The sequence below is a fragment of the Apodemus sylvaticus genome, chromosome 6 (assembly GCF_947179515.1).
Source record: "Apodemus sylvaticus chromosome 6, mApoSyl1.1, whole genome shotgun sequence".
Lineage (NCBI taxonomy): Eukaryota > Metazoa > Chordata > Mammalia > Rodentia > Muridae > Apodemus > Apodemus sylvaticus.
Window position 1 is genome coordinate 67,689,115 of NC_067477.1, and position 27,888 is coordinate 67,717,002.

The window sequence follows — 27,888 nt, forward strand, 5'->3', positions numbered from 1 at the left end:
TTTTCCTGTTGCTGTGATAAAAACCTCTGAGAAAAGCATCTTAAGAGAAAAAGGTTGCTTAGCTCCTTTCTGAAGTCTCTCTGATGGTGGGGGTGGATCCGCACTCGGAGTGAGAAGCAGCAGTGCATGCGCGCTCACTAGCCCGGCTCTCTTCAGTTGTTGATCCACTCAAAATAACACCTGGACAGCTAGCCCCGAGTCCCTCCGATCAGCTGATTCTAGATGTTGTCCAGTTGACAATTAACACTAGCCAGCACACCTATCATAAACTAGTATGGATTAACCAAGGTTTAATAGAGAGACTGAGAATATTAACCTTCAAAACTAGTTAATTTTTGTGTTTGCTTTTTACAGTTCTGGGGTTGAGCCCACAGGCAGGTGCAGGCAGGTGCTCTGTCTCTGAGCTACGTCCTCTAACAGGGTCCCTGAGGAAGGAACCTCTGACAGGGTCCTGGAGTTATTTCCTGTCCCAACCGGTGGGAAGGTAGCAACTGTCTGATGAGTTCTCTGTGCAGCCCAGACTGGCCTTGAACTTGAAGTCCTCTTGCTTCTGTTTCCTGACGCTAACAGGACAGGCATTTATCACCACAGCAGTATTTTTACTTTTAAACTTAGTTGCAGATAAGAAAAACATTTTATAATTGTTGACAAGTATAGCATCACTGGTCTATTAATAAGGGATTGAGAGAAAAATAACGTTAAACACTTTGGAGATACACAGATTTCAAATGCTGAAGGCTGTTGTAAGCTGTTGTGAACTGTGGGGGGTGGGGTGGATCCTATATTTAGATTGGTGTGGTGGCACACGCCTTTATTTCTAGCACTAGGATGGAAGAGGCAAGTTCCAGACCAGTCAGGGCTCCAATGTGAGATACATGATGTTATTTAATTACTGCTATTTAGGGAGCAGTGAAGCTGGGGTGAATGTGTGTTATTGACATGGTCAGGGCCATGTCAAGGACCCCACACCTTAGACGAATGGGAGTGACAATGCTTTCCTCTCCTCCCTATGCAGATGTTTACAGTGTAGAAATGTAGAAAATGACTACCATGGCTTTCTCCCCCCTGGGTGGTTAAGGCCTGAAGACTGCTCCCCTGCAGTCTATTCCTAGTGAGATTAGCTAACCCTGTCTTTTTGTCAGCTGCATGTAATAACCTACCTTGTTGTCAGCTACATGTAATAACCTGCTTAACTGCACGATGTAATAACCTGCCTAACTGCACGTAATCGGCATGCTGAGCTTCCAGGGTGATGCAGCTTCTTCATCCAAAAAGGAGAGCACAGCCCACCCAACTTTGACTGCCTTTGACTGCCCCTAGGTCACGGTTCTGGACCCGTGCTGCACCAGAACACTGAACTGCGTTAGGGCAGTGAATTCAGCTAAACAGTGAGCCGAAGGCATCCTGAGCTCTGTGAGACCTGTCTCAGATAATTGAAAAGATTGTGCTAATATAGTTTTCCAGTTTTTTAATTAAATGGACGTAAAGTACAGCATTTTTAGGAACCACATTTTAAAAAAAAAACAACTCTAGTTGAAACAGTGCTGAGTGATTATCATCCGCATCCTGAAAAACAAAACAAAACAAAATGTTCTAAACATATGACACCTACTAGCCATAGCCTCAACCAAAAATAAATACAAATGATGCTGCTACCCATCCACCTCACCAGTCTCACTGCGGAGACTGTTCCCTGCTGGTGGGGTAAACTACCAAGGCCATACATAGTGTAATCTGGTGCATATCAACCCTGGGAGTTACACAGACCTGGTCAAACACACACTGCACTCTGACATGCATTGGCCGGTTCTTTCATTATCCTGTAGAACTGGCTAGTCCCACCAAACTTTGCAGATGCTCTTTAATATTGGAATTCCCTCCCCAAAGTACTCCATCCAGCCAGATGAGGTATGATTTAACTCTTGATATGAGTTTAAAGAGGTCTAATCTACACAGCATACACATCTACACATAGTTTTAGTTTCTGGCTTCTGTACCCCTTGTTTTCCCAGGACACTTCCCCTTCCTCAGCAATCTCAGCCTAGTTGCAGTCTGAAGGACTGATTCTCATGTGCTCTGTGGAGAAAGTTCAAGGCTTTGATGCTGAACCTGCTTGACTTGTGCGATTCTGAAAACTCCAGTTCTCTTGTTCAGAATCTTTACAGTAACCCACATCCCCATCTTGTTAATATCAGTACTTTGACCTCGTAACTTTACCAACACCCCTCAGGAACTGGAAATTTTGCCAATTTCTACTGTGTTGCTGTAGTTCTGTTTCCTGTGGGTAAACATTTTGCCTATCTAGATTTCTAGATACTGACTGCATTTTCTTTTGTCATCCTTATTCAGAAAAGAAAAGAAAAAAAGTCCAGTGTCTGATAAAAGCTAACATGTCAGGTTTTTGTTTTGCTTTTTATAGTGAAGTTTTGAGTGCTCAGCAAAACTTTTTAAAAGCTAAGCATTTCCTGTACACTCTACCCACCACACCGCAGAGTCTGTATGCACCGTTACCATTCCTCCCACCACAACAGTGTGAGTCTTAGGATGGGTCTTAGGAACTGCATAGTCACCAGAAGTTTACAGTAGCGCTCACTCCTGGTGCCGCACAGCCCGTGCATGTGTGTGGTTATGCATGTGTGTGACTTGCGCCCAGCCTTAAAACACGGACAATAGTTTCACTGCCCTAAAAATCCCCTGCTCAGCCCTTTGTCCTGTACTCTCACCTCACCCTTGGCAGCCACTGATCTTTTTCCTAACCCATAGTTTTCCGTTTCCAGCATGTGAAAGTTATAATCATACAACTTCCAGAACTCTTCCAGGTTAGGTTCCCTCTCTAGCAACAGGCATGAGGTTCCTCCATGTCTTAATGGCGTGAACGCATTCCCTTTTAGAGCTGAACAGTGTGCAGTTGTCTAGATATGTCAAAATTTCTCCATGTCATAATTGCTTCCAAGGTTGGTAAATTATGAATAAAACTACAATAAATAATCACGTGCAGATCTTTTTTGTAGTACATGTTTTAAACTTCTTTGCTATTTGTGTAAATAGCAAAGTGTACAGTTGCTGGGGTTTTTTGTTTTTGGTTTTTTTTTTTTTTTGGATTTGGTTTTATTGAGACAGGGTTGCTCTGTGTAGCCCTGGCTGTCCTGGAGCTCACTCTGTAGTACAGGCTGGCCTCGAACTCAGAAATCCGCCTGCCTCTGCCTCCCAGAGTGCTGGGATTACAGGTGTGCGCCATCACCGCCCCGCTGAGTTGTTTATTAAAGGCTACATCCAAGGTTTTGTTGGGTTTGTTGTTGCTTTGTTCAGATGAGGTCTAATTCTATAGCCAAGGCTGGTGCCCTAAAACTCATTTTGTATTCCAGGCTGGCCTCTAACCCAAGAGGAACCTCCTGCCTCAGTTTCCTCGGTGCTGGGATCCCAAGTGTTTCCCACCAAACTTGGCTGGGGCTGTGACTTAGAGGTTGGGTAGATTGCTTAACAGTCGTGGCTCTCCTCCCCATCAGGAGATAGAAAGAGGAAACATTGAACAAGAGAGCCATCTCTATTCTGATTAATATGTGATATTATCTTACTGTTTCATCATATCAGTTTTTAATGTGTTCTAGTGCCTGGGACTACATCATCCATAATATAAGGAAACAAGGATCACTATTAGTGACAGTACCAAGTCTCCAAGATTCTCTCATGGGTCTAGAGGTATGTGACTACTTTTCCTACTGTTGGTTGGTTGGTTGGTTGGTTTGGGTGGTGGCAGGCATTAAACCTATGGCTCCTGAGCTGGGTGTGGTAGCGCAGGCCTTTAAATCTAGCACTCAGGAGGGAGAGGCAGGTAGATCTCTGAGTTTGAAGCTGGCCTGGCCTATAAAGAGAGAGTACCAGGATAGCCAAGGTTACCCAGAGAAAAATACAATCAAAAAACAATCCCCCCACACCCCAGGGCTCATGCCTGTCAGGCAAACACTGGGCCGATCTATATCCCCAGCCCTTCAACATTTTTCTTATCTAAACTTTTTTTTCTGATAACTATTATAACATTATAGAAATAGCAAGACTGTGTTGCTAAAGTACTGCTTTATGGTTTGTCTTCTACCCTCAAAAGCACTGAAATACAGTTCATGTCTAGATATAGACTTCCTTGTTTTTCTACACAGTTTTTAATAACTGTGGGGTTATAGTTACAGGTTAATACACACTACTGAGTGTGGGTAAGAGCCTTAGCATGTCCATCATAGCTAAGGAGGAAGAGTAACAAACCTGTACCGCAGCTCCGTGGGAGGCTGAGGCAGGAAGATCTTCAGCCCACTGGTTTGAGAGCAGCCTGGTCAACAGAACCCCCTTCTCAAAGCTAAACTGGACAAATGAATACCCACATCATAACATTGTCCTTTAGCACAGAAGGAAGGGGTGATTGGAGGCCAGGCAGGCCATATATGGGGACTTGTCGTGCTGCAGCGGATGCCCCTGGCCTAGGCTGCTGTACTTTGGTGTGTGCTGTACTTCGGCGTGTGATGGATGCTAATCATCAGTTACATAGACAGTAGAACTGCCTGGGCTCTGGGCTCTGGTCCCTGTGCTAGGCAGCAAGCGTTCTTGAACATTGAACCATATCTCCTAATTTGGCTTGTTATAGCAAAGGAAATAATCTGGGGATGTGTAAAGGAAGATACTAATCTCAATTTACCTGCTTCATCAGTAGTGGGATCCTACCATAATTTTCCATTCTCACAGAAACATTCCTTTTAAAATATATTCTTGGTCAGGCATAGTGGTGCACGCATTTAGTCCCAGCACTTGGGAGGCAGAGCAGGAGAATGCCTGAATTTAAGGCCAACCTGGTCTGCAGAGTGATTTTCAACCCAACCAGAGCTACATAGTGAGACTCGTTTCAAAAAAGACAAAGCAAATATATTCCTTTTAAATTTCTAATTTATATGTTTTCTAATATATATGATAATATATGTCAGTTTAGTGGCTTTTTTCCTACTTAGCAAAATAAGTTGTGTTTTTTTAAGACTTATTTCTGTGTATAACCATTTTGCCTCGTGTGTGTATGGTCATCACATGTGGCCTGCTGTTCACATTGGTCGGCAGAGAGCTTCAGATTCCCTGGAACGACTCAGGAAAGGTTGGGAAGCACCGTGTGAGTGCTGAGAGCCAAGCCTGGGCCCTCCGCAAGAGCAGCATGTGTTCTTAACTGCTGAGACGTCTCCCTGCCCCCAAAAGAATAGCTTCAATAGTATGTATATAAATCTGTCTGGACAGCCATTGACACCAATAACTGCAGCAAGCCAGAGGCAGTCAGGAGGAGATTCACGAATGACTTCAAGGCCATCCTGGCCTAGGAAAAAAAGACCTGGTCTCAAAAGAAGAAGAGGCTAGAAAAGAAAGGTGACGTGTACCAGTCATATGTGTAAGCACGTACACAAATAATAAATACAATGAACTGTTAAAAACTTGCAGAAGTTAGACATGTTGGTGCAGGTGCTCACTCCTGTGTGGGACCCTGAGGCGTGCAGGCTGAGGCTGCCTGCCTCAAACTAAAGGCTGTGGAAGAGAGCTTAGATGGAAACTTGGTGACTCTGTTGCTTTCTCATTTAGGAAAACAACTTCAGGCCAGCAGTGAGGCTCAGCTGGTAAAAAGTTCTCTGTTGTTTGGCCTGGCAACTGGGTTCAACCCCTAGATTCTCCAGAAAGGGCAAGCTTACTGTGAAGAGCAGTCCACATCGTGTATGTGATCACCGCTGAATTTGTTTAATAGGAAATGACTTTAAACAGATATGTACACTAATGGCTCCAGAGTTCTGTAGAGGCTCAAGTTTACAGTGTGAAGGGGACAGTCTTGTGCAGGTTATGGAGGGAAATTGTGCCTCTCCCGTACCATGGGAATAAGAACCTTTTGTGCTTGATATATATTCCCATTGTTTTTATCTTTGATGATGCAATCCTTGTGATAATTATTACACTACTTACATTAAAATAATTACTCCAGGGGCTAGAGAAATGGCTCAGCAGTTGGAGTACCAGTTATCCTTGCCCGTGATCTGGGTTCAGTTCCCAGTACCCACATGGTGGCTCACAACCATTTAAAACTGCAGTTCTAGGATAATTTATCTTCTGAACTCTGTGGGCACCAGGCACCCATTGATGGTTCACAGTCTACATGCAAGCAAAACCTCATAGACCTAAATCTATAAGCATTTTATATTTTTATGAAAATTTTTTAAAGTTCCAAAATCAAAGTAAAACAAAAGCTACTCATGGTACTATGTAAACTTAGCCCTGTTTATCATAGAAAAAACCCTGGGATGTGGGGGGCTGGAAAGATGGCTCATCGGTTTTAAAGCACAGGGCCTGCATTTGCTTCCCAAGACCTATATAGCAGTTCACAATTATCTATAACCCCAGTTCCAGGGAATCTGACTCCCTCTTGTGGCTTTCTTGGGGACCAGGCATGGACATAGTACACATACATGCATGATGACAGTACTTATAAATATAAAATAAAAAGACAGTCTTTAGAAAAACTGTCGTGTGACTTACTTAGGTTAATATTGTGGAATTCTGAGTAAGAGGATTGTTCTGAGGTTTTCATGTTTGTGCATTTTCCCCACAGATTAATTTGCAGCTGTCCTCCTGGGTGGAAGAGATACCTCTGAATCTCGATGTGTACTCACAATGGGACGCTGACCAAGAAGCTCTTCAGCAAATTCACTTATATAAGGTTCTCTAGCACCAAAGCCACCCAGTGTGACACCTTAGTCATGCTTTGTGTATTCCCTCTCAAGCTCTATGCATGACTGTGCCAGTAACTAGTTCTTGGGGCTGCGTATACAATAGTTGTATGTGGATATAAATAAACTGTGTGATAACTAAAATATATATCTGACATGTTTTGTTTGCTCTTTTATTTTTGTTACAAAAATAAGCTTATCTGTGCTTAATTTACATGCCACATCCAAACATGACCTCTAGGAAGCTCAACTGTGGCTTCTTTGGTGCAAGGAAGGAGGAAATGGAAGGTCTCACTGTATATGATTCGGTATGTCTCTGCAGAGCCTAGCTAGGATAGGGTTAATTTTTTATTTATTTTTTATGTTTAAAGGTTTCTAGAAAAAGTGGAACTAGACAGAGCCCCCAGGTAACATGTAGATACATTGTTATGTAAAGACACTTTCCACAGAGGCTCTTCTCCCTTCTTGTTCGCCCCCTAGTTCCCCAGAGGCCCTTTTTCTCAAGACAGGCTTTCTCTGTAGCTCTGGATGGCCTGGAAGTTGTTTTATAGACCAGGCTGGCTCAAAAATCCACCTCCTCTGTAACTAAAGGTGTGCTACCAAACTCACAGTCCTCCTTGTAGGCCTGAGAATAATGCTTGAGCTTTTCAAAAGCAACCAAAGCAATAAAAAAAAAAAAAAAAATGGCTTCAAAGGAGAAAAAGACAAGTCCTGACAATCGATAAAAGATCAGCCTGAGCTGGGCAGTGGTGGCGCATGCCTTTAATCCCAGCACTCAGGAGGCAGAGGTGGGCAGATTTCTTGAGTTCGAGGCCAGCCTGGTCTACAGAGTGAGTTCCAGGGCAGCCAGGGCTACACAGAGAAACCCTGTCTAGGGAGAAGGAAAAAAAAAAAAGATCAGCCGGAAACAGTGATTCAGCATTTAGATTCCATCTTTGTTTATTTTCTTTGCCAAACCTAATTTTTAGGACAGACTGCAGGTGCAAATAAGAGCTATGCTTTCTATCTAAAAGTGAAGCACAGACTTGAGAGTTAGAAGATACCCTAATAGAAATACAACTTCATTTTCTCAGACATTGGGAAAGCAACTGTACTTGAAGCTTTCTGAAAATCCATCTGCCGTGGGCACTGTAGGGCCCACGGCTTGCAGTGCGTGATGAAGTTTAATACTGAATGGCTGGAGCAATTTTACACTCCAGGCAAAGGCACCGTGGTTTGGTGCTGTGGGAAACCTTGGCAGCTCCTCAGAACGCTGAAGAAAGGTTCTGAGAGACCTAGCACCACGACTCCTGGAGATACGCCCAAGGGAAGGGGAAATGAGTCTAGTGATCAAAGTGTGCATGTTCGTATCACGTGTGCCAGCACCAAGTCTAGGGGTACAGCGACCCCAGCCTAGAATCCCACCTCAAGAGCCTGCAACAGGATCGCCAGTTCGAGACCAGACTGAGCTATGTGACAAGCTCCGTTCAAAAAAGGGGGTGGGGGTATATGCAGGATTGTTAGTATTAAGAACTACAAATTTCATCAGGGGATCAGGGTAATTGTCGCACTATCCCTATTGCATGTAGGCACAAAGCCCTAACTGAAAACTAACCCCATAGTCTTCTATCTGTATTCTCATGTACCTATCAAGGGGACTTGGATGTCAGTCGTATTCATAGTTGTTATCCATTGATAGCACTACAGATACATTTTACTTTATGAATGGTTATACAGTGATGCTTGCTGACTAAGGTCTCAAAGACAAAGCGGGGGCTATCCCACATTGAATAAATGTTTACTGGGGATACAGCCCAGTTAGTTACTGGGACCAGTATACGTATATATTCAAAGCTGAAGGATCTGGGTTGGAGTGTGCTGCTACACACCTATAATGCCTCACTTGGGAGGCAGAATGATGAACCCAAGGTCATCCAAGGTTATCCTCTATTACCATCTAACCAGTGGCCGTTCTGAGGAAGCCACAGCAATATCATCCTCTAGCATGAGTCACCAAATAACAGAAAAGCAACTGAAGAATTGATTGTCAAGGAAATCCTTAAAACTGAAATAGCTTTATCTTGGGAAAACACCTTCTCCCCCTCCCACCCCCCTACCCCCCCACCCCACCCCCCCCACCCCCCCCCCGCTTTTTTTTTTTTTTTTTTTTTTTTTTTTTTTTTGGTTTTTTGGATTTGTTTTTTTCAAGACAGGGTTTCCTGGAATTCACTCCTGGAACCAGGCGCTGGCCTCAAAATCAGAAATCCTCCAGCCTCTGCCTTCAGGAATGCTGGGATTACAGGTGTGTGCAACCACCACCGCTTAGCTAATGTGGAAACTTTTAAACATTTCTGGTAATAACAACTGGAAGGATTGTTCTCTGCCATCTCGAGACCTCTGGCTACTCCTGTAGACCTTGGGATCAACCTGGGAGTTTGTGCCAGCACCCCTGTCAGGGAAAGTGAGCGTGCAGCATTCCTGAGCAAGGCCTACAGTGAAGGAGTTGTGTGCTGTGGTTCTCCACTAGCTGCAGCAGAGTTTGAGGTCAGATGGGATGGTTAACAAAGCAAGGAGGATGTGGTTTCCTGATGCAGCATAATCTTCCAAAATAGTTCTGCGCTATAAATGAAAAAATACTGGGATAGCAAATTCCAGGATTTCTGAAACATTGTTACACATTGTGTAACACAATGAGACCCTGTCTCAAAAAAACAAATAAAACCAAAACAACAACAAAAACATGCCAAGCACTGGTGACACACATATTTTATCCCAGCATTTGGGAGGCAGAGGCAGGAGGACCTCTGTGAGTTCAAGGCCAGTCTGGTCTACAGAGTGAGTTATAGGACAGCTAGGACTGTCTTGAAAAACCAATAAAATAAAAACATAAAAAAAAACTAAAAAAAAATTACAAAATCCTAACTATTAGAATGTATTGGATTTTATAGCCTTCGCTGGTAAGGTTCTTACCTACTACCTACTTGATCTACAGTACCGTGCACATTAGACCTCCTGCCTCCAGAGTGCTGGGACCAGAGGCGAGTGCCAGTACACCCAGCTATAACTATTGTAACTTCTCTTTTTCTTTTGTTTTTGGTTTGGCTTTTTGTTTTGTTTCTTGTTTTATTGTTGTTTTTGTTTGTTTGGATTTTTGTTTGTTTGGTTTTTGAGACAAAGTTTCTCTCTGTCCTGGAACTCACTATTTAGACCAGACTGGCCTCAAACTCAAAAAGATCCTCCTGCCTCTGCCTCCCTAGTGCTGGGATAAACATGTGTGCCATGTTGCCCAGCTCTATTCAAAAAGCCGTGCTCATTTATTGTATTAAAAATATTTTTTACACAATATATTCTGATTATAGTTTCCCTCCCCCAACTCCTCCCAGATCTTCCCCAACTCCTCTTCCATCAAAATCTACACACTTTTAATCTCTCATTTAGAAAATACAAGCTTCTAAAAATAAAACCAAAAACAAACAAACTGAAATAGGGCAAAACAATAAAGAAAGAGACCCAAAGAAAGCAGAGGACACACATACAGATGTGGAAGCATCCACATCCTCACACAGAGAAGTCTTATAAAAATACAAAATTAGAAACCCTAATATATACGCAAAAGACCTGTGGGGAGAGGGATGCCCTGACAGAGTACCAGGAGATAAAACACCTCCCAGTGCCGGGCAGTGGTGGCACACGCCTGTAATCCCAGCACTCTGGGAGGCAGAGGCAGGCAGATTTCTGAGTTCGAGACCACCCTGGTCTACAGAGTGAGTTCCAGGACAGCCAGGGCTACACAGAGAAACCCTATCTCGAAAAAACCAACTTCAAAAAAAAAAAAAAAAAAACCACCTCCCAAACTGCCACTGAGATCCTTTTGTGTTGACCATCGACTGTGGGCATGGGGCTGCCCTTAAGAATGGCTCTTGTACACACTGAGACTCTGGCTGTGTTCAGAAGACCTTGTTCCTTGGTGTCCCCCAGCCTCTAGCTCCTCCACTCTTTCTGCCCGTCCTCTGTAGAGTTCCCTAAGCCCTGAGGAGGCAGATTGATGGAGACATCTCATTTAGGCCTCTCATTGTCTACACTCTGTCCAGCTGTGGCTCTCTGTATTTGTTCCTGTCTCCTGGAGGGGCTTCTCTGGTGATGGTGATCTGAATACAGCAGAATGTCATCAAGAGTCATTTTATTTGCTATGTTCTCATCCTGTTGGTCTCAACCCACTTGGGGGCCGAATGACCCTTTCACAGGGGTTATCTAAGTTCATCAGTATTAGAAACATAGACAGTCACATGATTCATAACAGTAACAAAATTATAGTTATGAAGTAACAACAAAAGTAATTTCATGGTTGGGGGTCATCACAACATGAGGTCACTTAACTGTATTAAGAGGTCTTAGCATTAGGAAGGTTGAGAACCATTGCTTTGACAGAACAGTAGTATGTGGTTTTATCCTAGATTCCTGGCCTATCTAGTCCTAGGTCCTTGACAACTGAAGAAGTATCAGAGATGAGTTCCATCTCTTGGAATGGCCCTTAAATCCAATCAGACATTTGGTGTGGTGGTTTAAATAGGTTTGGCCCCCATAGACTCATGTGTTCGAATGCTTGGCCCATAAGGAGTGACACCTTAGGGAGGTGTGGCTTTGTTGGAGTAGATGTAACCTTGTTGCAAGTGTCTTACAGTGGGACTGGGATTTGAGGTCCCCTATGCTCAAGCTTTGCCCAGTGTGGCTTGTGGCCTCCTTCTGCCCACAGATCCAGATGTAGAACTCTTGACTTCTCCAGTGCCATGTCTGCCTGCACGCTGCCATGCTTCCGGCCATGATGATAATGGACTGAACCTCTGAAATGTAAGCCAGCCCCTATTAAATGTTTTCCTTTATAAGAGTTGCTCTGATCACGATGTCCCTTTACAGCAATGAAACCCTAACTAAGATAGTTGGTGACTCCCAAAAACTTTGTACCACCACTGTAGTAGCATGGCCTGCAGGCAGACCACGCCTGTAGACGGAAGGGTGTGTAGCCGAGTGGATGTTTACCTTTCTCCTTCAGTAGCATGCAGAGCACTTTGCAGTACCACAGGCATCAGACAGTAGGGGTGAAGGCTCTAGGGAGGCACCAGACAGACTTCTCCATGTTCAGCGAGTTGTATAGACATTGTCTTCAGCCATAGGGACTTACTGTCAGTTTGTGGAGAGTGGCCAGTTGCCTTGGTGATAGCCTGGCTGGTGATTGTGCTCTTAGAATGAAACCAGTAGGGTAGATAAAGGAACTTGCCACCAACCATAAAGACCTAAAGATTCCCATATGATAGGAGAGAACCTACTCCCACATCCACATATGTATGTACAAATGTGCATGAACACACAGACATACACACCACAGTATGTAGATATAAGAGGAAACCAGTGCTCCTAAATGACCGCTCTAGTGCTTGTCTCTTTCAGTCTGCCATTCCTGAAGGTGCCGCAATACCACTTAACACAAGCTGCACGGAGCGTCTCCGTCTCCCTGCTCCAAATAGCTATTCATTTACTGCATTTCCTCAGGTAGAACATATATCAAGTATTAGACTGACTAAAATTCAAGGGAGTTTACAGAAGATCCCATGTGGCTGCAGTTATAGGCAGTCGTGAGCCACCATGTACTGCTGAGAATTGAACTCTGGATTTTTGGAAGAACAACCAGTGCTCTTAACTGCTGAGCCATATCTCCAGCGCATGGAACTGCATTTTTAAGATTTATTTGTGTGTGTGTGTGTGTGTGTGTGTGTGTGGTGCCCTCAGAAGCTTCAGGATCCCTTGGAGCTGTGAGCTGCCTAATGTGGGTGTTAAGAACTGAAATGGGGGGGGGGGGCGTCCTCCTCCACCACAGGATGGTGGCTCTGAGGAGTTGGTTGACTCGGAGCATGACCTCTCTGTTCAGGTACGGACAGCGTTTTCCTGTCCCGACTAACTCCAAGAAACGCTGTTTCTCAGAGTTGATAAAACCATGGCACAAAACTATGTCGAGTGGATTCGGTGCGGCACTGTGTGCGGTTTCCACTGCTCAGAAATCAGAGCCACTTGGATGACAGCGGCAGGCCTTTCAGAGATGGCAACAGAGGCCGCCTATCAAACTGGAGCAGAGCAGGCCTCCAGAGCCGCCAGGAATCACATCCACTTGAAGTCACAGGTGCAGGAGGTGCGCCAGCTGTCCCAGAAAGCAGGGACCAAGCTGGCCGAGGCGCAGACACAAGAGCTGCACCAGAAAGCACAGGAGGCGAGTGACGAGGGGGCGGACCAGGAAGAGGAGGCCTAGCTGCGAAGATTGAGGGACTGAGCCCGGTGCCCTGCCCATGCACTCTGTGGGGAAAGTGGGTGAATGACCCACCTAATGTCGTCCGTCCGGACTCTGCAGAGGCCAACAGGGTCTGCCATTGACAGTCAGACCAGAGCCTTCTGTGAGCTGTGCCCAGCCCCTGCTCTCTGCGGCCTCTATGGCCTAGTCCTTAGCTCTCAGGCATGGTTCAGCACTGTCCCTCAGTACAGCAACTCTCTCTCTCTCTCTCTCTCTCTCTCTCTCTCTCTCTCTCTCTCTCTCTCTCTAAATATTTATTTATAAGTACACTGTAGCTGTCTTCAGATACCACCAGAAGAGGGCATCATTATGATGGTTGGGAGCCACCATGTGGTTGCTGGGAATTGAACTCAGAACCTCTTAACTCAGAACTGACTTAATAGTCAGTGCTCTTAGCCACTGAGCCATCTTTTTAATCCGTGTGTGTGTGTGTGTGTGTGTGTGTGTGTGTGTGTGTGTTTGTAACACAGAAGCCAGAAAAAAGAATCATGGTGGTGCACAGTTTTATCCAACACTCAGGAGGCACAGGCGGATGGACCTCTGTAAGTCTGAGGTTAGCTTGATCTACATAGTAAAACCCAGGCCAATCAAGACTACTTACTGATACCCTGTCTCAAAATTACCAAGGGGACAAAAGGGGCATATAAAGTATACATCACATGCCTTGCACATAGTAGGCACTCAAAAATTTTATTGAGAATAATGAATGAAAGAATGCATAATGTAGAAATGAAGGCTTCCCAGGGAAACTGTGGGGAGATGGAATTACGGGTGTGTGCCACTCTACCCCACTGAATTTTTAAAACTCTCGTTCTCCTTTTGAATTTAGGACACAGAACATGATCCAATCAGAGCCTGGTTCCCAGAGCTGGGGAGCTTGCTCCATGGTTAAGAGCACTGGCTGTTCTTCCAGAGGAACCCAGATCAATTCATCACCCACACACCAGCTCACAGCTCTCTGTAACTGCAGTTCCGAGAACCCAGTATTCACTTCTGGCCTCCACCAGTACCAGGCACAAATTTAGTACATAGACATTTATTCATAAAATGAAAATCCAATGTTTTAAAAACAAAAACAAATAGTTTTCAAGGCTTCTATTTCTGTGGTCACAAATATTGTCCGACTAAATGAGAATAAATGCTGTCTTGTATGTCTAATAAAATACAAAGTAAGTGCTCAATAAATTCTTGCTGATGACTGAGGTATCCCAAAATTTGGGGTGGGTAGGGAGATGCTTTCCTTGTTTGATCTTTGTGATGGGTCATACTGTAGCATCCAAGAAGCCTCAAACTGGGACTCCTCCTCCCTAATGCTGCAATTACAGGTATGTATCACCATGCCTAGCCCAGAGTTACTTTTGGATCATAAATCTCAGTCCCACTTTGCTGGTTTGGTGGGTGAGGGGAAAGCCTGTTTTTTCAGTCAAAAAACCAGACACGAACCATAAATGGTGAACAGAGATTTTAAATCACAAAGCCTTCTTTGTTTTCGTGGAAAGTGTTCTTTCTTCCCTCGGCAGTCTTTCCATTCCTGACCACAGAGTCATAAGGGCATCATTATCAATAACACCATCTCTGCTGAGCTGGCATTCTCTCCTGGTGATTTCCTTCATTGTTCCTACAACGGCTGCTTCCGCATGGCTCCCAATGACCCCATTTGCAGTTTTTACATCTTGTGTAATTTCCTCCTTCACCACGTGCTAGAACTTGTTTTTAATGTGTAAACTATGGCAGCTTTATAGAATGTCCCGTCTGAGGTTAGGATAACGAAGACTTGACCTTCCAGTCCAGTCTCCTTCTCCTCTCCTCTGCTCTCGCACTTGCCCAGCTGAGTGGGACCACTCATGAGGTAGGTTCGTAAGGCAAAGCTCGGCAGTGAGCCGGGTGAGTGGTGCTCACCTGTGACCCCAGCACTCGTGAGGCAGGAGCAAGAGGATCAGAAAGAAGCTCAAGGCTAGCCTTGACTACATAGTTATTTCGAGGATAACCTGGGCTATGTGTGATTTAAAGACATGAGGTCATCCCTACAACATTCTAGAAGGAAATAATCCTTGCCAATACCTACCTTGTAAGCTGCCTTTAAGATGACTGCAGCACCAGCCAACCCCTTGCATACAGCTGTGAGGAATTCAGAGACAATGGCAGACAACAATGCTATTCCACTGCCCTCTTATTCTTTTGAGCCAGTGCTTTGAGTGTTAGAGTTTCACACATGTGCCACCATGATTAGTTTTAGTTACTTTTTTTTTTTTTTGTTTTTTTTTTTTTGTTTTTTTGGATTTGGTTTTTTCTAGACAGGGTTTCTCTATATAGCCCTGGCTGTCCTGGAACTCACTTGGTAGACCATGCTGGCCTCGAACTCAGAAATTTGCCTGCCTCTGCCTCCCCAGAGTACTGGAATTACAGGCGTGCGCCACCACCACCCGGCCTTACTTACTTTTTAAAAAAGATTTATTTTTGTATGTACATCTGTATGCTACATGTGTGTGGGTGTCTATGGAGACCAGGGGCAGTGTGGGCTCCCCTGGAACTAGGGTTACAGGTGTTTTGAGCTATATGATAGGGGTGCTGGGACTTAACTCCAGTCCTCTGGGAAAGAGCAGCAAGCACTCTTACTAATGTAGTTCCTTCAAATATCAGTTACATTTCTATTTAAGAAGTGAAATACTGCTAGGACATAGCAGTGGAAGAGTTTTTGCCTGGGATGTACAGGACCAGTTCAGTCCTCAGCAACATGAGAAGCATTACCTGGAAAAAAGCAGGCTTCCCTGTAACTACATGACAGACTAGAGGTAAGATGCTGGTATGCAAGGAGGAAAAAGTAATACAAATACATATATGGTTTAAAAAAGGCTTTAGAATAGGCAGTGAGCCATGATGAGATTTTCAGCCATTTGAAACCAAATGTAACAGGGGTGACGACAGCTTTAAAACATATCTGCATTAGAGGTGCCATTGTCCAGGCCTGTTTTCATTATTGCACTAACAGGGTAGCACAGTGTATTCTGTGGAGGTCAGAGGACAGCTTGTGAGGAGGAAGTTCTTCCCTGAGGGATTCCAGGAATCAAGTCTGCTTGTTGGTCTGGCCCTGGGTTGTCTCCTAACACAACTGTAAACTGAAGGCCATTTGTACACGCTAGAGTAATAGCTTTCCAGTGCTGGCTGGCTACCAACAGAGGACAAACAGCTCCCTATTTTGTTTCTGTTTCAGTGGGAACATCTCATTTGATAACGGCCGTGTGCAGAACATATTAGAGCAGTCATATAATATTCAGTTCAAAGGGCAGTACCTGAGAGGGTGGATGTGGCCGCCCGCAGCATGTAAAACCATAAGTAGGGGCCCCAGGTAAGTTTTGTCTGCAACAAGAAGTCAGATTAGCAACATTCATCTGATAGTATCTTTAAACCAGAGTGAACTAAATGATATGCTTAGCAGGCTTACAAGACATCCATAGGAAGCACTGAAGAACCCAGTCAAATAGAAACCTACGTATATCCAAATCCACAAAGACACTTCATGGTTCCCGTATGAGTCCCACCAGCTTCACCCACAGAAGGACTAAAAACATTTAGCAATGGAATGGCGCTGTAACTCAGGCTGGACTGAGTACCTCAGCTTTTCTCCTTTCTTGCTTTTTTGACCTCATTCTTCATAAGAACATCCAGGAGAGTGCACAAAGAAAGGACCTTGCAGATATTGCTAACAAATGTTACAGCAGAAAGATTCTGGTAAAGAAATAGGGGGTAATTAGGAGGATATCAAGTGAGTGTTCAATAGTAAAAAGTATGGAAGGATTAGCTGTTTGGTATGTTTGTATGTATGTGTGTATGTATTATATATGTATATATGTTTGTTTTAAGACAGGGTCTTAACTCTGAAGCTTTGGCTGTCCTGGAACTCACTGCAAAGGCCAGGCTGCCCTCAAACTCACAGAGCTCCACCTGCCTCTGCCCCCTGAGAGCTAGGATGAAAACCATGCAACAACACACTCAAAAGGCATAGTCACAAAAGACTCCAGTCTCCTCCTGTCTTCTTGTTGTTGTTATTTGTTGTTGTTGTTGGTGGTGGTGGTTGGTTGGTTGGTTTTGAAATAGGGTCTCAGTATGAGGCCCTGCATATTCTGGAAATCACAATGTAGACCAGGTTGGTCTTGAACTCACAGAGATCCCCCTACCTCTGTGCCCTGAGTGTTGGGATTAAAGACATGCACCACCATGCTAGACACAATTTCTATAACATAGTATGAAATTTCTATAAAATGTTTTGTGTTGTATGAATTAGAAACTACTTAGAAAAGAAAAACTAGGCATAAAAACCCTGGTGTGTAGTGTGTGCATGTAATTCCAGCACAGGGGAGGCAGAGACAGGCGCCTCTCTGGGGCTTGCTGGCCAAACAGCCTACCTAAATGGCAAGCTCTAGATTCCAGTGAAAAATCCTGTCAAAACTCCTTGTCAAACAAAGCAGATAGCTCCAGAGAGCAACACCTGAGCTTTGGCCTCCACGCATGCATGCACGGGTACACCAGCATACATGTGAGTACACACACACCTACACAGGCAAAAGAAAACACAAATGTTCCCACTGGACAGTTCTGAAGTTGATTCTAGAGAGAGTAACAGCCAACACCGAAGCAAGGACTATCAACCCTGCTCCGTCTGAGGAGATATCCAGCCTATTACTTGGACACAAATGTTGCTAAGCCAAAAATCACAGGTGGCTCAAGTCTCCCCAGAGCCAAGTCACCATCTCAGAAGCACATACCTGGGTCTACACTGTGGCTCTTTCAGGCTTTGAGTTTATAGGTTAAACCACACATTTTTCTGTTCCCTCAAAAATGTGTCTCTGTCTTCCCTCTCAAGACCTTTGATTTTCAAATGACTCTGGTTAATAAAATGGCCGTAGTCCCTAAACCAGTGGTTTTTAGCCTTCCTAAGGTTGCAACCCTTTAATACAGTTCCTCAAGTTGTAGTGACCCTCAACCATAAAATCATTTCGTTGCTACCTCATAAATGTAATTTTGCTACTGTTACTGTAAGGTAACTATCCGATATGCAGGATATCTGCTGTGTGGCCCCTTGGGGGTTGGAACCCACAGGTTGTGAACCTTTCCCTAAATAGGCCTATAATTCAATAAGATCTCCACCGCCTTCTCTTCAGAAGTTGGCAAACTAATTAGTTACATCGTACTTTAAGGGACCAAGAAGAACCAGACAATCTTGAAAAGAGAAAAAAAACGAACAATCCCAGTATTCACATTTTCAGCCTCACAATCGATACCAAAGACAGGAGAGTGCGCCTGGATGCCAGTATCCCAGAAGACAAGAGGCTAGGAAGGGTATTGGTACAAGAACAGACTCACAGAACTAATGGAAGCCTTAAGTCCAGCATAAAGCCATGTCCAATAGTCAAAGGGATTACCAAAGGCAGCAAGACCATTCATGGTGGTTTGAATAAGGATGGCCCCCATAGACTCAGATTTGAATGTGTGATCACTAGGGAGTGGAGCTATTTGAAAGGATTAGAAGGTGTGGCCTTGTTGAAAGAAGTGTGTCATTGTAGAGTGGGCTTTGAGGTTTTAAAAACTCAAAGAGTCTGTCCACATCCTCCCTTCTTCCTGCCATCGGATAAGGATATATATAGCTCTCAGCCAACTCTCCAGCATCATGTCTGCCTCTGTGCTACCATGCTTCCTACCACGATGACAGTGGACTAAACCTCTGAAAAGATAAGCAAGCCCTCAAATGTTTTCCTTTATAAGAGTTGCCTTGGTCCTGGTGTCTCCACAGCAACAGAACAGTAACTAAGACACTACTGGAAGAAAGAGATTTTTCAAATTACACTGTGAAGGCTGGAAAATCACATGGCAAAGTATGACATCTGACCCTCACCCATATCATATACAAAATTAACTCAGAACAGATGTGGCTGCTGGCATCTGTGAGCACACCTGTAATCTCAGCATTCAAGAAGCTGAAGCAGGAGGATAACCTTGAATTCTGAGCAAGCGTTGGTTCCAGGCTGTTGCAAAACAAAACCAGTTCCAAAGACCTGGATGTAGAAACTATACTTGCAAGGCCTCTATGCAGTTCAGTGAGCCACAACCTCACTCTGGTGCCTAGGCTGGTCTAGCCTTGAACTTGGTACTTTCCACACCCAGTCTGACACTAGAAACTTAAAAAGAAAAAAGGCCTAAGAATTAACTCTAGCTGGGTGTGGTAGCAACCTACCTCAAATCCTAGCACTCAGGAGACATAGGCACTGCACATACATGGTACACAGTCATACAGGCAGGCAGAACACCCACACACATGAAAATGAAAGTGGAAAAAAAGAACAAAAAGTGGTGTAGCCACAATGGAAAGTGATCGGGCAAAGTTCCTCAAATGTTTAAACAGCAAATGACCCAGCCACTTCACCCCTAGCTCCATGTCCAAGACAAAAACCAGGCAGTGACACAAAAGCCTGTATTCACAGTACAATATTCATATGACCCAAATAGTGGAAGCAAGCAGTGTTTCCACTAACTGACAAGGATGGAATGAAATGTGGTATAGTCACACAATAAGGATTATCCGGGTGGTCTGTAATATAATAAAGGAACAAAGCACTAGCACATGCTATACATGAATGAACCGTGAAAACATCAAAGGAAAGAAGACAGACAGCACAGGAGGCTGTGCTAACAGGGAAATCTACGTACGCACACAGAGACTGTCCAGGAATGAGGGAGGACACGGAGGGTAGAAAGGGAGGAACGCTTTTCCAGATGGCATAGATGTGCTAAAACCGCCTGTGCCCAGGCTGTGCCATGCTAACTACTACTAAATTATACTTTAAACAGGTGAAGTTGTACCGCATGCAAGCTGGAGTTCAACTGAATCCATAAGTGGTAAGGATTCGGACTTTCTCTGACAATGTGCCACTCTTATTTCTATGGAAACTCTGAATAGCTTTTGAGACAATGGGGTTTTTTTGGGGGGGGGCTTTCTTCCCCCCCCCCCACTTTGACACAGAGTCTCATATATTCCAGACTAGCTTCAAACTTGCTATATAGCTGAGGCTGGCCCTGAACTCCTGATCCTCCTGCCTCCACCTCTTGCCACATCAGCTGAAAATGATTTTAAAACATGGAAACATCTTTTAAATGATTTATTTAACTTTATTTTATAGGTATTGGTCTAAAGGCATTAGATCCCTTGGCACAGGCAGTTGTGGGCTGCTATGTGGGTGCTGGGAACTGAGCCCAAGTCCTTTGGAAGAGCAGACAGTGCTCTTAACCACTGAGCCATCTCTCCAGCCCTAGAGACAAACATTTTTAAGACAGCTCTAACTAATTTCTCCAGAGTGCTTTAAAAGAAAAACATTTATCCAAACAATCCTTCTACTTTATGGATTACCTCTAATATTCAACATGTCTGGCTACTCTGAGTATATTGTACTTTTAATATTTTCTGTACTATAGAATGTGGAAATGGGTTTTTTGTTTGTTTTTTTAGGGGCTGGGGCAGTCCTGAGACTCCATTTCTCTGTGTAACCGCCCTGGCTATCCTGGAACTCTGTTTGTAGAACAAATTGGCCTCAAACTTACGGAGATCCACCTGTCTCTGCCTCTTCAGTGCTGGGATTAAAGGCTTAAGTACTGAGCCTGGCATGGAATTTCTTTTCTTTTCTTTTCTTTTCTTTTTTTTTTAAAGATTTATTTATAAGTAAGTAAGTAGTATACTGTAGCTGTCTTCAGATGCACCAGGAAAGGGCATCAGATCTTTTTATGGATGGTTGTGAGCCACCATGTGGGTGCTGGGATTTGAACTCATGACCTTTGGAAGAGCAGTCAGTGCTCTTACCCACTGAGCCATCTCTCCAGCCCCAGGAATTTCTTTTCTTAATAGCTAAAAATTTACTCAGCTAAACCTTATAAAAATTAACATCTTAAATTAAATATAATTTTTAAATTCTCTAATATGTTTCTAGGTTTCATTTATAGCACGTTGAGAGCCTTCTTAATTCTAGGGCATCTATTTGCTCATTGACCACACCCCACACAGTTTATACGAGCCCCTGCCCGCTGTATATGCAGGATCAGTGAACTGAAAGGGACTCAGATTCAAAAGCTGCACTTACTAGAGCCTCCCACAAGTTCACACTGCTAACGAGCTCTGCTACAAAGAAGCAGGACTGGTTCAGGCCACTGAAACGTTGGAAATAGTTCCATACTATGTAAAAACAATGTTTTCTACCAATCCTAATGGATGGTAGTTGGTTTAAACTCCAAACAGTCCCTTCGTTCAGTGTTGAAAGAACAAAGCGAGGCAGGCCAAGCCGTGGCGGCGGGCGAGCGAGCGTACCGGGTCGATGGTGGGCAGCACGTCTTTCTTGTCCAGGCTGTCCACCTCGTCCTTGTCGGTGCTGTACTCCTCCATCGTCTCCCCGCTGACGAAGTGGATGACCCTCCTTGGGACTTTCTTCTTTTTCCCCAGGACTCCCAGTTCTACATTCTCAAATCCTCTTTCATTACTCATCTATGTCAATGAAAAGTTAAGAACATGAGTTTTGAGTGAGTCTGTCTTCCAGTGTATATCTAACAGGTGTTTGATTGTTTTATTTTAAAGATTGAAGAAACTAGAAAAATCCTTAAGCAATTTTAAAAAATTATACACCCCAGGAATCCTAAATCCAGCTCCTTTTAGGGCCAAGAAGTTTCCCAAAACTGATAAAACTCTCCAGGGATGAAGGCTCCTGAGAGGACGCATGGCCCAACTAAAGGCATTTAAAGTGAGAGAGACCTATTTTTTAGATTTATTTTTATGTGCATGAGTGTTATACCTGAATAATATTGTATGTACACCGCATGTGTGCCTGGGCCCACACTGGAACCCCATCCCTGGGAGTTACAGATGGTTGTGAGCCACCATATGGGTGTGGGTAACCAAATCCAGGTCCTCTCTGAAAGTAGCGAGAGTTTTTTTTTAATTTTTTTTTATTTGATATATTCTTAATTTACATTTCAAGTGATTTTCCCTTTCCTGGAACCCCCTCTCTGAAAGTCCCATAAGCCCTCTTCCTTCCTCCTGTTCCCCAATCAACCCCTTCCTGCTGCCCTGTCCTGGTATTCCCCTACACTGCTGCACTGAGCCTTTCCAGGACCAGGGGCCCCTCCTTCCTTCCTTCTTGGGCATCATTTGATATGTGAATTGTTTCTAGGGTATTCCAAGCTTCTAGGCTAATATCCATTTATCAGTGAGTGCATACCATGAGTGTTCTTTCGAGACTTAGGCTGATGTTCTCCAGTTCCATCCATTTCTCTAAGAATTTCATAAATTCATTGTTTCTAATGGCTGAATAGTACTCCATTGTGTATATATATCACATTTTCTGTATCCATTCCACCGCTGAGTGACATCTGGGTTCTTTCCAGCTTCTGGCTTTTATAAATAGGGCTGCTATGAACATAGTGGAGCATGTGTCCTTATTACATGCTGGGGAATCCTCTGGGTATATGCCCAGGAGTGGTATAGCGGGGTCCTCTGGAAGTGTCATGCCCAGTTTATTGCAGAGCCACCTCTGAAGCCTGAAGCGCAGGGGAGGATTTTAAACATTGTGCCAAAGAAAGTCTAAAAACCCATCAGTGTTCTATACCTGAATTTTCAGATAACTTGGTATTATCTGTATATATGTATGTAACAACAGGGTTTTTGTTGTTGTTTTGTTTGTTTGTATGTTTTTTAACAAAGAGATGTGTTTGGGGGGGAATCTATGCACTAATTGTATTACAGTCTCAGGATATCAAAGTATCATCCATCATTCTTTTTTAAGACAGGATCTCTTCTTGGTCCTGAACTCTCTAAGCAGGGCAGACTGGTTGGCTAGCAAGCTGGGACCCACCTGTCTCTGCCTCACCAGTGCTGGGATTATAAACTAAAAACAAAACAAAACAAAAACATGTCTCAGGGATGGAACTTGTTGTCATCCTGTCCTAAGTCATAAAAACTAGCATAAAATTCCTGTTAATCCTGACTTTTTGACAGTTTTTAAAATCTAAAAAACAGAAAGCCTAAAACATGATTCACAGGTTTTTTTTTTTTTTTTTGAGTACCAAAAGTACGTAAGTATAAAAATTTTGACTAACACTTGGTATGAAATAATTTTAGTGGCATTTAATTATCACAATTCATATAAAAGATTTATGACAGCTATGGTAGTATAAGCCTATAATCTCAGCATTTAGGGAGAGCCAGGAGGATCAGTGGTTCAAGGCCAGCCTCTACCACACAGTAAATTTGAGGTAAGCCTGAACTATAAGAGATCCTATTTTAAAAACCAAGCAAAAGAAGGTGGGGCACAGAGATGGCTCAACCCTTGCTGCTCTGAAGAGGATCTAAGTGTGGTCCCAGTACATACAGGCCAGCTTACAACCACCTTAACTCCAGAGTCAGGGAACCCGACACCCTCATCTGGCCTCCGTGGGCAGCAAGCGTACATGGTACACAGACAGACATGCAGGCAACACACTCATACACATACTAACAAAAATTAACCATTGTTTTTGACACGGTAAATCTCAAATTGTAGGCCCATCATTTTAGGCAAACCTTGTGTAAAAGTCAAGTAGTAATATCTTAGGTTTTACAGAGTAGCTAACAGCAGTTCTCAGCCTGTGGGCTGTGACCTCTTTCAGGGGACCCAACACTTGGTTACCAAGCACGCTCATGGCACCCATACATAAAAAAAAAGGCAAAATATTCATACACATAAAACGTCTATTAAAAAGTAGTTTACTGCCAGTTATATAAATTTCATTTTCAAAAAAAATCCAAATATCTGAAAACATAATTTTCTAACAGTAGTAAAGTAAGAAATGTAATGTCCATTAAGATTTAATTATACTTTATGGTTAACCATAATATAAGTCTTGAGTCTCAGGAGCAGTGGGATTTTGTTGTTTTGTTTTGGAGACAGATCTCTTCCTCTTTCCTGTCTCTCCCCTGTTTTTAATAGGTACTGTCTTTCTTGTAGATGCCCACAATGCTTTGGTCTTCTTTTAAAATAAACACAACACCTGGCTGGGCAGTGGTGGCGCTCGCCTGTAATCCCAGCACTCTGGGAGGCAGAGGCAGGCAGATTTCTAAGTTTGAGGCCAGCCTGGTCTACAGAGTGAGTTCCAGGACAGCCAGGGCTATACAGAGAAAGCCTGTCTTGAAAAAAACAAATCCAAAAAACAAAAAACAAAAAACAAAAAAAACAACCCCCCCCCCCAAAAAAAACCAAAAACCACAATACCTGGAATTATTCTGTCATCTCCCTCAACTGGGATTTTAGCCGCATGGCGTAGGTACTACCACACCCTTTGGTCAACAGCAGCTCTTGGTGCGCAGAGAAAGCAGCGCCTCTCCCTGGAAACAGGCACTAAGGAAAGGAATCGAGCTGAAACCTAACTCTTCAGCTGTACTGAGGCCGAGACTCTGTTAAAAGTCCATTCAGAAAAGAGTCTGGACACAGTGTCCCATCAGATCCTAGGTGGCCTGGTAGGGCCTAGGTAACAATATGGTGTGTCTACTGTTTCTCCTCCTTGCCTGCACTGTGCTGCAGGTTGGCCTTCCTCCCTCCCTCCCCCACCCCCTTTCTCCTTTGTGAGGCAGGATTTCATTGTGTAGCCAAGGCTAGTCTACCATTCAAAATGTAGCCTGAGCTGGCCTTAAGCTCACAGCAACCCTCCTGACTCAGATTCCCAAATGCTAGGATTACAAAGATAAGCCCCCACACTCGGATGGGGTTGCTCTGTTTGTTTAAGAGAGCGAGGAGGAATATAAGTCATCAGTAGCCTCTTCCACCTCCCGGCTCTCAATAGACCTCTTCCTCAAACTGGGCAAATCCCTTCAGTTCTCAGAGGTGTTTTTAGTTCAGGAATATGACTAAGAGTAAAAAAACTGGTGAATTCCAAGAGTCTCTATCTGTGGTGTGAGTTTGTATTAACAAGGACACAGTGTGTACACAGAATCCTTTGTCACTTGTGTAATGGGAACTCAGGAGAAGAGGCCATGGGGTATTCCGGGGAGGGTTACCCTTTTCTCTACTGACGTCACTGTTTAAATATTTATTTTTAATCAAGACTATGAAAACTGAGGCTGGAGAGATGATTCAGCAGTTAAGAGCACTCTGTCCTCTTCAAAGGACCTGAGTTCAGTTCCCATCACCCACGTCAGATGGCTCGCCACTGCTGAAACTCCAGCACCACACATTCAACCCTGCCTGCCTGAGGGGCCCAAACATACATGGACACACACACACACACACACACACACACACACACGTAAGACTATTTTTGGGAAAGACCGAAAACCCTGTGGCCTAGCATTTCCCCCCCTCTTACGATAACAAGATGCCATCTCTTGGAATGAGCCTTAGCCCTGGAAGCTAGAGCAAAATACATGGGTGGCCAGGTCTACGGTGACTGGCACCGACCTGTTAGCACTCCTGAGGGGAGGGCTGGGAGACCCCTATCTGGATGTCGGCCATCGTTCCTCCCCTAACTGCAAATGCTCTTGGGAGATTTGAGACTACATCTAGAAGCAAAAGGCTGATTAAATGAGAGGCTCTATGGACTCAGCACCTGTGACAGGATGGGACAAGATGGTGGTCCAACTGCTTGGGTCACCTGTGCTCCTGTGAGGAACTCATCCCTATTCTGTAAGAAGACCTGATAAACAGCCTCACCAGGATGGACGCGGTAAACCTGCATTCCGGTGTGTCGGTGGTGCCCATCTCGGGTAGTTGGAGGTTTGCTTGTGCTTCCCCATGAGAAGTTAACATAACAACTGTGGAGAGCCTCCCCTCAACCACCTCATTCTAACACCATGGTGGCCCACGCAGGGGGCCTCACACTGCTGGCAACCCTCCTCAAGCCTCCTAAGTGCCTGAACTCTGGATGAGAGTCCACAGAGGCTCAGATGTAGAGCAGATTACAACTGAAGCGATATACTCACAGTCAGAGCAGAAGTCAGGAACTGGTAGTTTTGGAGAAGTGCCCAACCAACACTCGACTATTTATTGTAAAATATGAAGTTACTGAAAAAGCACCTTTCTTACAAGAGGTAGACTTCAGAAGTGTTGTGGGTTTTTTTTGTTTGTTTGTTTTTTGTTTTTGTTTTTGTTTTTATTTTTTTTTGGAGACAGGGTTTCTCCAGGCTGGCCTCAAACTCAGAAATCCGCCTGCCTCTGCCTCCCAAGTGCTGGGATTACTGGCGTGCGCCACCACGCCCGGCGAATTCAGAGTTTTTAATAACCAAAGTTAAATGTCCTCCTGCGGTAAGTTTTAAAGCTATTTTCTTTTTCCTAAACTAGTGATGACTGAGACAGCCCCCAGCAGCCTCTAGTGGCTTATGTGGATTTACAGTGTGGCCAGTCATAACTGGGGGACAGTATGAAGGGCAGTGATAGCCCAGGTGCTAAACACCTGAGTTGTCCTATGATCTTTCCTTCTCTCTCTTTCTCCCTCCCCGTCTAACACACCACACACCCCAATTATAAAGTAAAGAGAATGTAAAACACTTCACTAGTAGTTTTTTTATTACTTATATGCGGAACCGTTTTTCTCCAAAGGATTAAAATATATTAAAGTTAGTATCACAAGATTATTTTACTGTCTTAAGGTATCGTCCTTTCCTTGTGATTTATAATTGCCGTTAGCACATGTCTGTGTTGAGCTGAGCATGTCACCTCATCGGTGAACCCATCTCCAGACGTTGATATAGAAGGATTAGATGAACTGAAGACTAAAAGTCTCAGCGAGGGTTGTCCAGATCAGACTGCTTTAACTGATGTGGTCAGACAGCCTGAGGGTGAGCACGGCAGAGTTCCCCGAGTCTGGGCCCTGGGCTGAGTAGACTGAGCTAGCTTATAGTGCATATGCTATTCACTAAACCCTGGTTCCTCGCCGCCGCCGCCGCAAGGTGGACCCCGACCTAACAGCCCTGGGTTGTCGCCCCTGGCTTTCGGCTACTTTAAGGACAGACAGCCTTTCCGGGACACGCCTGTTTTCTCTCTCTGGCAACCGGTGGCTGGAGTCTCCCCGGAAAGCCCGGGCACGGAGGCCGCGGCGCCTTGCCTCGGCAGCCGCTATTTACCCAAGCAAAATGAGGACACGGAAAGTAACCCCGAAATGTCCAGAGGCTGCCCCTCGCCGCCCTACCTGCCTTGTCGTGTCTCCGAACGCCGCGGCGGCCGCTGCCTCGGTTTCTCCCGCCGCCGCGCATCCCGACTCACGGTCCATCGTCACCCCCGGCCCGGGCAGCGGCGACACGGAGGCTAGTCCGAGGAACGCTCCCCACCGCCCGCACGAAGGATCCTACCGGATCGCCCAGGCCGCCCGGGCTGCAGCACCTAGTCCACCCTCCCGGCGAAGGCGGGCCCGGATCGCCCGCGCTGGGAGGGGCGGGGCGGAGCGGGGCGGGGCCTTGGCAGCTTCCGTGGGCGCGGGGCGTGGCCTCTGCAGGTACAGCCCCTACCTGCGCCGGATAATCACGCGGGCTGCGCAGGGCTCCGTCTGGGACTGAGACCCACCACACCCGCTCCCAGCTGGTAAAACCGGAATTGCATTCTAGTCAAAAGCTGAGAAGGAAGAGCTGGCTCTAAAGATCTACAAAGCACCGCTCACGTTACGTGTTCCATTTATCATGAAATGCCCTTGAAATAAAGGCCCGAAGGTGGACTTCACTTACAGTATGCTGGGGAATGGGGATTTTATTATACAACTGTGTGTCCTAGTGTTCAACCAAATTAAAGAAATCATAGCCGCAATAATTACTATTTCTTGGTTTTCTTTTTGAGACAAGGTCTCATG

General features: G+C 44.6%; 5 protein-coding genes across 9 annotated transcripts in view; 3 read left to right on the plus strand and 2 right to left on the minus strand.

The window, feature by feature from the left end:
* LOC127687328 (uncharacterized) overlaps positions 1-6,894 on the plus strand; it is a 33,847-nt gene extending 26,953 nt beyond the window's left edge. Inside the window, exons 7-8 of the mRNA XM_052185846.1 lie at positions 3,609-3,699; positions 6,617-6,894. Coding sequence (XP_052041806.1) covers positions 3,609-3,699; positions 6,617-6,733 — 208 coding nt within the window. The 3' untranslated portion in view covers positions 6,734-6,894. The remainder of the gene's footprint in view (positions 1-3,608; positions 3,700-6,616) is intronic.
* The window catches only part of LOC127687323 (signal recognition particle 54 kDa protein), a 157,032-nt gene that overhangs the window by 83,110 nt on the left and 46,034 nt on the right, over positions 1-27,888 (minus strand). Inside the window, exon 1 of one of the 4 annotated variants that reach the window (XM_052185837.1) lies at positions 27,238-27,313. The exons of the other annotated variants lie outside the window; for them this stretch is intronic. The gene's annotated coding sequence lies outside the window, so the exon portion shown is untranslated. Of the gene's footprint in view, positions 1-27,237; positions 27,314-27,888 lie in introns of those variants that run through there. 4 annotated transcript variants of the gene reach the window in all.
* LOC127687329 (protein FAM177A1-like) lies at positions 1,463-27,488 on the minus strand. 2 transcript variants are annotated; one of them, XM_052185847.1, is made up of 4 exons: positions 27,238-27,488; positions 21,398-21,571; positions 16,341-16,407; positions 1,463-1,566 (listed from the first exon to the last, which is right to left on the minus strand). In XM_052185847.1, the coding sequence occupies exons 1-4, from the start codon at positions 27,316-27,318 to the stop codon at positions 1,556-1,558; spliced, it is 333 nt and encodes a 110-aa protein (XP_052041807.1). In that variant the 5' UTR covers positions 27,319-27,488; the 3' UTR covers positions 1,463-1,555. The 2 variants fall into 2 exon arrangements, with proteins under 2 accessions (XP_052041807.1, XP_052041809.1); XM_052185849.1 differs by lacking the exon at positions 16,341-16,407.
* The window catches only part of LOC127687331 (diablo IAP-binding mitochondrial protein-like), a 99,726-nt gene continuing 82,384 nt past the window's right edge, over positions 10,547-27,888 (plus strand). The window contains exon 1 of the mRNA XM_052185852.1: positions 10,547-11,561. The gene's annotated coding sequence lies outside the window, so the exon portion shown is untranslated. The remainder of the gene's footprint in view (positions 11,562-27,888) is intronic.
* On the plus strand, positions 12,620-13,064 carry LOC127687332 (diablo IAP-binding mitochondrial protein-like). Its single transcript, XM_052185853.1, has one exon. It carries the CDS (start codon positions 12,703-12,705, stop codon positions 13,009-13,011), a length of 309 nt encoding a protein of 102 aa, XP_052041813.1. The 5' UTR covers positions 12,620-12,702; the 3' UTR covers positions 13,012-13,064.

Coding starts and splice junctions, on each gene's coding strand:
- LOC127687332 (XM_052185853.1), top strand. CDS start 12,703: ATGGCACAAAACTATGTCGAGTGGATTCGGTGCGGCACTGTGTGCGGT.
- LOC127687329 (XM_052185847.1), bottom strand. CDS start 27,318: ATGGACCGTGAGTCGGGATGCGCGGCGGCGGGAGAAACCGAGGCAGCG. Junction 21,572..27,237: donor TCGGAGACACGACAAGGCAG/GTAGGGCGGCGA, acceptor TCATTGACATAG/ATGAGTAATGAAAGAGGATT. Junction 16,408..21,397: donor TGCTGCCCACCATCGACCCG/GTACGCTCGCTC, acceptor TTCTTGTTGCAG/ACAAAACTTACCTGGGGCCC.